The 8,111-nt window shown below is 53.2% G+C and overlaps 1 protein-coding gene across 1 annotated transcript in view; it reads right to left on the bottom strand.

Annotated features, from left to right (window-relative positions):
- Positions 1 to 3,354, bottom strand: part of LOC113223714 (liprin-alpha-3-like) — a 13,949-nt gene extending 10,595 nt beyond the window's left edge. The window contains exons 1-6 of the mRNA XM_026453116.1: positions 3,080 to 3,354; positions 2,739 to 2,840; positions 2,187 to 2,351; positions 1,746 to 1,820; positions 1,139 to 1,213; positions 608 to 829 (exon numbers count right to left, since the gene is read on the bottom strand). Coding sequence (XP_026308901.1) covers positions 608 to 829; positions 1,139 to 1,213; positions 1,746 to 1,820; positions 2,187 to 2,351; positions 2,739 to 2,840; positions 3,080 to 3,319 — 879 coding nt within the window. The 5' untranslated portion in view covers positions 3,320 to 3,354. The remainder of the gene's footprint in view (positions 1 to 607; positions 830 to 1,138; positions 1,214 to 1,745; positions 1,821 to 2,186; positions 2,352 to 2,738; positions 2,841 to 3,079) is intronic.
- Positions 3,355 to 8,111: the final 4,757 nt, after the last annotated feature.

Here is an 8,111-nt window from a genome sequence, read left to right as displayed (position 1 = left end):
CAAGACTCCATCTCAAAAAAAAAAAAAAAAAGACTGGGTGTGGTGGCTCACACCTGTAATCCCAACACTTTGGGAGGCCGAGGCGGGTGGATCACCTGAGGTCAGGAGTTCAAGACCAGCCTGGCCAACATAGTGAAACCCCATCTCTACTAAAAATAAAAAATAAAAACTAAATTAGCCAGGCGTGGTGGCAGGCACCTGTATTTCTAGCTACTTGGGAGCCTGAGGCAGGAGAATCGCTCGAACCCGGGAAGCAGAGGTGGCAGTAAGCCGAGATCATGCCACTGCACTCCAACCTGGACGACACAGCCAGACTCTGTCTCACAAAAGGAAAAAAAAAAAATCCATTTAGAGGCACCAGAGAAGGACCCAAAGTTAGGTAACAAAGTAATTAGGAGCAGTTATGGAGCGCCTACTCTGCGCCACAGCCTCACCCTCTGATGAGAATCATACATCTCCTTTCACAGGTGAGGAAACCGAACCTCAGAGAGGAGGAGTCACCCAGCCTGTGGACTGAATCGAGGTTCTGCCATTCATAAGCAATGAGCGAGGGAGAGCGCCACGGAAAGAAGCGGACCGAGGGCAGCCCACCTCCCTGGGGCCTCACCTCCTTGAGGTCGCGCTGCAGCTTGGAGTTGGCTTCCTCCGCCTTGCCCAGCTCGCGGTGCGCAGTGCCCAACTCCTCCTCCAGCTGGCTCATCTGACGGCACAGCACCGCCAGGCGCTCCCGCAGCTGGCACACCTCGGCACGTTGCCGCTCCAGGGCCTCCTCCAGCTCTGCTGTGCGCCGGTTGGAATCCCCGCCAGGACCCAGGCCATTGGCAAGCGTCTGGTGTGAGGGAAGGAAGGGACAAGATCTCAGAGTGTCTCCGAAGACACAGAGGAAATCCAAGGAGAAAGTCAATCAGCTGAAAGGAGATCAAAGATCAATATGGATCATGCTGGTCAGAGTCCACAGGGGTCAGTGAAGGAGGTCACAGAAGTTAGCTAGGTGACCTGAATCAGAGGTCAAAGCTCTGTGACAGTCTTAGAGGTGCATCCATCTTACGGCCAATGAGGATTATGCCAAACATTACAAACACCGTAACAAAGTCAGGGAGTTGAATGGAGCTCACAGGGAGGGACTTCCATGTCTCACCTGCCCATCCCCATCCTTGCCCGGCTCTTCCAGCCCTGACCGCCGCCTAGACAGCTGCTCTCGAAGGTTCAGAGTCTGGAAGTGTGAAAGGGGAATCAGCACAGGGGCTCCCTGAACCCCCAGCTCTACTTCTCACTGGCACTGGCCCTCTAAGAGGATAGACAGCCCCATCTGAGATGCCTCCGGTCGTGCTGGGGCCATGCCTACCCCACGGTTTACCCTTAGGCCCCGTCCCTCTTTATATCCCTCCTTAGCTGCCACCACGGAGGGCGTCTACCCTTACTCTTCCCCTTAGCCTCCTGGGCAAAGTTTCCGCTTTAGCCCCGCCTTTCCCCATCCAATCACTTCCTCCTTAGTCTCAGCCTGAGCCCCAGTCCCTGGTTCTACCCTTAATCTCACTCTCACTGGGAGGTTCTCTCCGTAGCACTGCTGTGTGCCCACTTAGGAACCCCACTGGTTTCTCTCCATAGTCCATCCCCATTGGTTGTCTGCCGTAGTCCTGCCCCAATAGATTCTTTCTGGAATCCACCCAACCGGCTCCGCCCCATGTGCAGCCCCTTAGCCCCTCCACTTGGATTCAACCTCCCCTTCTTGGCCACACCCACACCTCCTGATTGCTCAGTTCCAGCTCCTCCTCGAGCACTGCCACGCGCTCCAGCGCCATCCGCAGCCGCTCCCGGACCTGGGGATGGGGCAGGGCAATAGTCAGCTGGAGACCAGACCCAATTTAGGACAGTTGCCCCTGGCCCAGAACACCCCTGGGACGGATCCGATAGGGCAGCCTTGGGGCTCCTGTCTCCATAACGGGTATGCAGCCGCAACCAGCTATCCAGTCTGCCCCATCCACTGGTAGCCCCCATCCTGGTTTATTTTTCCGCTATCAACCAGTCAGTTCCCAGTCTATGTAACCTGTCCCAATCAATCACAGTCAACATTCTTCCAACTCAGAACATCCCCAACCAATCACGGCCAGAATCTCTCCCACTCAGAACAGCCTCAGTCAACTATGGGTTTCCATTCTCCACCCCTGCTCTTCTAATTCTCATACCTTCTCATCCAGGGCCTTGTGGTGCTCGAAGAGAGACTTTAGAGCCTTGAGTACTTCTACCTCCGAGGAGACCCCACCCGGGGACTGGGCCTGGCGCTTCACCACGGTCATGCGCAGTGACCTCTCGTGCCTGGACACCAGGCACTCCAGGTGTTCCAGGAGCAGCTACAGGCACACGGCATGGGGTCAAGGAAAAGAGGCAAGGGAAAAGGGGCAGAGTTGAGAAAAAGGGTGACAGGTACGGCGGACACATGGAGGAAAAGATGGAGCCAAATAAAGGAGCGCGGAGAGAGACAGGTCAGGAAAAGAGAGAAGGTCGGGGTCAAGGAAGGGGTGGTACAGAAGAGAGAATAGACAAATTATAGAGACAGGGAGGAAGGAGTGGGACGAGAGTGGGAGACCAGCCAGGAAGTAGGAGCAGGGAAGAGGAGAAGGCAGAAAGGCGAGATGGGGGAAAAAAATAGGTCAGGCTGCAACACAGCGAGGCCCCGCCCCACACTTCAACACCACGAGGCCCCGCCCCACTTAGGGCCTGCCCTCAACACTCCTCACCCGCGTGTTGTTCCGTTCCGCCTTCAGCTCTGCAATCTCTTCCTCCCTCTCCAGCAGTTGCTCCCGACATAAGTTCAGCTCCTTTGTCAGAGCTGCAAACTCCTGTCCAGACATTGGCAGGATCCGGACATTCAGCTCAATCCTTTCCCTATCTCCTTCATTCCCTGGGACTGTAAGTTTGAAGGTCCCGCCCTCCCTGCTAAGTCCCGCTCTCCTTTGCCACACAGGCCCCGCCCATTAACAGCAAGCCTCGCCCAGACTCCTCCCTTCCAGGCGCCAAGCCCGGCCCCTTCCGGACTGCCTTCTTCCCCGAGGCCCCGCCCCTCATGCCCCGCCCAGACCTGGGGCAGCGCGATGCTGAGCTGACGCTGCAGCGAGTCCTTCTCGTGGCCAAGCTCGCGCAACCGCAGCTGCGCTGTAGCCAGCCCGTCCTGTGCCTCGCGCAGCGTCTCCAGCAGGCGCTCGCGCTCCGTGAGCATCGTGACCATGAGGCGCTCCAGCTCCCCGCCCGCCTCGTCCGGGCCCAGCGCCGAACCCCGCCGGCCATCCTCGCTGATGGTGGGCATCACCTCGCACATCATGGCGGCGGTGCGGGCCTGCGGGGCGGGGAGGGGCAAGGAATAGACCGGCCTTGTCAAGGCACAACAGAGAAACTGAGGCACGGCCACTCGGATACCATGTAGGAGAAACAGTTGGGGCAAACCAAGCACTACACAGAAGAAACTGAGGCCCAGGCACTCTGATCATGACACAGGGAAACAGGCACCGTCACCCTCTCACTCCACCAGGGAAACCAAAGATTGGCCGCGAGGTGCTGTCAGAGGAAACTGAGGCCTATTTTTCTTTTTTATTTTCCTTTCCTTTTTTTTTTTTTTTTTGTTGTTGTTGAACTGGAGTGCAGTGATGCGATCTCGGCTCACTGCAACCTCCGCCTTCCCGGTCCCAGTTCAAGCAATTCTCCTGCCTCAGCCTCCTGAGTAGCTGGGATTACAGGAACGCGCCACCATGCCCAGCTAATTTTTGTATTTTTAGTAGAGATAGGGTTTCACCATGTTGACCAGGCTGGTCTTGAACTGCTGACCTCGTGATCTGCCTGCCTTGGCCTCCCAAAGTGCTGGGATAACAGGCGTAAGCCACCGTGCCTGACCTTTCTTTCTTTTTTTTTCTTTTTGGTAGAGACAAGGTCTCACTATGTTGCCCAGGCTGGTCTCAAACTCCTGGACTCAAGGGATCCTCCTGCCTCGGCATCCCAAAGTATGCCACCATGCCTGTGCCATTGCTTTTAGGAAAACAGTCCTGCCGGGCGCGGTGGCTCAAGCCTGTAATCCCAGCACTTTGGGAGGCTGAGACGGGCGGATCGCGAAGTCAGAAGATCGAGACCATCCTGGCTGACACGGTGAAACCCCGTTTCTACTAAAAAATACAAAAAACTAGCCGGGCGAGGTGGCAGGCTCCTGTGGTCCCAGCTGCTGGGGAGGCTGAGGCAGGAGAATGGCGTAAACCCGGGAGGCAGAGCTTGCAGTGAGCTGAGATCCGGCCACTACACTCCAACCTGGACGACAGAGGGGGACTCCCTCTCCAAAAAAAAAAAAAAAAAAAAAAAAAAGGGAAACAGTCCTGGCTACCTGGGTGAGAGGATTTGGGAAAACTGAGGTCAGACTCCATCAGACATTGGCAGTAAACCTAAGCCTAGCTCACTCAAAGGTACCAAAGCTGGGTGACCCTGGCATCGTGTAAGTGAATGTGGAGAAAATCAGTTTCTATCTAGTCTGGCTCTACTAAGTATCCCCCTCAACCCACTGCACGGGTAGGAAAACTGAGGCCCAGACCAGAACCATGCCTTAAGAATGCCAAAGGGCCAGGGACCCAGGATTAGGTCACTAGGATGTGGTTACCTGTATAATGTCACAGGGTTGGTCTCTACTAGCCAGCCCAACTCCGCCTCCTTCAATTTCCTTCAGGCCCCTCCTCCCCCCAGGCCCCAGGGTGCACAGCTCCTCCGCCAGGACCCAGGAGTTCTGGGATGCTTCCCCCGACTCCAGCCCCAGCCCTCTTGGAGCTATACCCAAGGGCGGGGGACAAGGAAGGGGCGGGGTTTCTGGAGCAGGAAGGCGGGACTTGGGTGCCTGGAACTAGGGATAGGGCGGAGATGAAGCCAGGCCCACTGAACCGCTCCCTCCACACACATCAGGTCCGACGGGTCCAGCTGGCCCGGCCGAAAGCAGGAGGGACTTTCACTCAGTTCCTTCTTTACCTTCTCCCCCTGCGAGCAGCGCATAACCGGTTCTGACCGTGGATAATTGCCAGCCCCACCCAGTATGTGGACTATGTCCAAAGCCTGGGACTGGGGCCCTGGACTCCTGTGAGGAGTCCAGGGCTCCTCCTCTCCTGTGAGGAGAGGAGGGCCTGAGGGCCGTGGGCCCTGGGAGAGGAGGCAACTGGGTTCCTGTCTCCTTGGATGTTTGAAGTGGTGCATCTGAGAATCTCCTTGGATGTTTGAAGTGGTGCATCTGAGAATCTAGGCAGGCGAATCCCACACTCAGGGGAAAGATTCACAGGAAAACGATTCTAAGAGGGCAAGCCAGCCATAGGCCAAAAACCAGCATGGTTTTCTTTTTTTTTTTTTTTTTTTTTGAGACGGAGTCTCACTCTATCGCCCAGGCTGGAGTGCACTGGCACGATCTCGGCTAACTGCAACCTCCGCCTCCCGGGTTCAAGCGATTCTCCTGCCTCAGCTTCCGGAGTAACTGGGACTACAGGCTCGTGCCGCCACGCCTGGCTAATTATTATTCTTTTTTTAGTAGAGACGGGGTTTCACCGTGTTAGCCAGGATAGGCTAAATCTCCTGACCTCATGATCCCGCCCACCTCGGCCTCCCAAAGTGCTAGGATTAAAGGCATGAGCCACCTCACCCAGCCCCAATATGATATCTAAAACCAGCAACCCACTCAGACGATGCAACACAGATGTTTTAGGGAGGCTGTTCCAGAGCCTTAAATTCACCGAGAAGGAAATAAAAAACACAGCAAGGCTGGACATAGAACCTAGAAAGTTACTACACACAGTACAGGGTGAGGAATAGACGTATGCTTCCACGCTTTCATTGGCTTGGAGTAAGAACTGCTCATAGGACTAAGCAGAGTAATCTAGAACTATGTTCTGAAGCCTATAATCTAGAACCAGCCAAGAGCAACCCAATAACTTAGTGTCCAGGTCACCCCAGAACCCCACATACGTAATGACACCCATGAATATACCTTATGCAATACATAGCAAACATAGTCAGCAGATAAAATCTAGAACTCAGAACCTGCTAGGGATGAAGGTATAACACAGAATACAGCAGGGGGCCGGGCGCGGTGGCTCGCGGCTGTAATCCCAGCACTTTGGGAGGCCGAGGTGGGAGGATCGCTCGAGCCCAGGGGTTCGAGACCAGCCTGGGAAACATGGTGAAACCCCATTTGTACAAAAAAAAAAAAAAAATACAAAAATTAACCAGTCTTATAACCCGGTCTCGAAATAAATAAATAAATGGATTTTTTAAATTTAATTACATTTTTAAAAAATAATATAGCAGCAAGAGTCACATCCTTGGTTTTGTCATGTATCTAAGAGTTTGCTTGGAACTTAGAAGTGTCTATGGGTTGGGGAGGGGGAGGGATCAAAAGGATGCATGTTGAGAATTGAGCATTTCCTGGAATAAAGACTGAGCTGGCAAAGGAGGAGGGTTGTTCTGGAAATAAGGACATTTCTAGGCTGAAGTCTCCAGAATAAGAGAGAGCCTAGAACAAGCTTAGAATGCCAAAGTGGCAGATGGAGGATAAAACCCACGATCCACCAGGGGACAAGTTCTAAACTAAGGCTGCACTGGGGAAAAAATGACAGAAAATGAATGGGCCTAGAACCTAGAACTGGGGGAAGGAAAACATTATGTAGAACACTTCATTGGGAATCTTTTACATTTAAGAATATGAGGCCGGGTGCCGTGGTTCACGCCTGTAATCCCAGCATTTTGGGAGGCTGAGCCGGGTGGATCATTTGAGGTCAGGATTTCGAGACCAGCCTGGCCAACATGGTGAAACCCCGTCTCTACTAAAAACACAAATATTAGCCAGGCGTGCACTACCACGTGGTGGTACACGCCTGTAATCCCAGCTACTCGGGGGGCTGAGGCAGGAGAACTTGCTTGAACCTGGGAGGCGGAGGTTGCAGTGAGCCGAGATTGCGCCACTGCACTCCAGCCTGGGCGACAAAGTGAGACTCAGTCTCAAAAAAAAAAAAAAAAAGTGAATTTAAGGCCAGGCACAGTGGCTCATGCTTGTAATTCCAGCACTTTGGAAGGCCAAGGTGGGAGAATAGCTTCACTGGAGATGAGCCTCAGTAACATGAGACCCAATGTCTAAACAACAATTACAGGCCAGGCACGGTGGTTCACGCCTGTAATCCTAGCACTTTGGGAGGCAGGAGAGGGATGACTTGAGGTCAGGAGTTTGAGACCAGCCTGGCCAACATAGTGAAACCCTGTCTTTACTAAAAATACGAAAATAACTAGCCAGGCATGGTGGCATGTGCCTGTAGTCCCAGCTACTTGGGAGGCTGAGGCAGGAGAATTGCTTGAACCATGAGGCAGAGGTTGCAGTGAGCTGAGATCACACCACTGCACTCCAGCCTGGGTGACAAAGCAAGACTCCATCTGAAAAATAAAATAAAAACTAAACAACAGGCTGGGCACAGTGGCTTATGCCTGTAATCCTAGCACTTTGGGAGGCTGAGGCCGGTGGATCACGAGATAAGGAGATGAAGACCATCCTGGCTAACACGGTGAAACCCTGTCTCTACTAAAAATATGAAAAATTAGCCGGGTGTGGTGGTGGGCGCCTGTAGTCCCAGCTACTCGGGAGGCTGAGGCAGGAGAATGGCGTGAACCTGGGAGGCGGAGCTTGCAGTGAGCCGAGATGGAGCCACTGCACTCCAGCCTGCGCGACAGAGCGAGACTCCGTCTCAAAAAAAAAAAAAAAAGCTAAACAACAACAAAAAAGAATGTACAATTAGATAGAACTTAGAACCTAAAACAGGGAAACAGGGAAGGGCATTCTAGAATCAATAGCGCAAATTAGGAAGCCTAGAGCACATACTTGGAACACACACATTTTAGAAGTTAGATTGTCCCTGGGAAGAGAATGGAATTTAGAACAATGTGGCTGAAACGTGGAACACACTTGAAATGAACATTTAGCAAAGAAGGAAGGGCTGGTTGCTAAAACTTTGGAACATGTCTGAGGATGCGGTGGGATCAGAATCTGGCTCAGGGGTCTTATCTAAACATTTGAAAAAACAAAGGCTGGGCACAGTGGCTCATGCCTATAATCCCAG

The sequence above is a fragment of the Piliocolobus tephrosceles genome, unplaced genomic scaffold, assembly GCF_002776525.5.
Source record: "Piliocolobus tephrosceles isolate RC106 unplaced genomic scaffold, ASM277652v3 unscaffolded_42328, whole genome shotgun sequence".
NCBI lineage: Eukaryota > Metazoa > Chordata > Mammalia > Primates > Cercopithecidae > Piliocolobus > Piliocolobus tephrosceles.
Note: the sequence above shows the minus strand (reverse complement) of the source record. Positions and strands in the feature narration are given on the sequence as shown.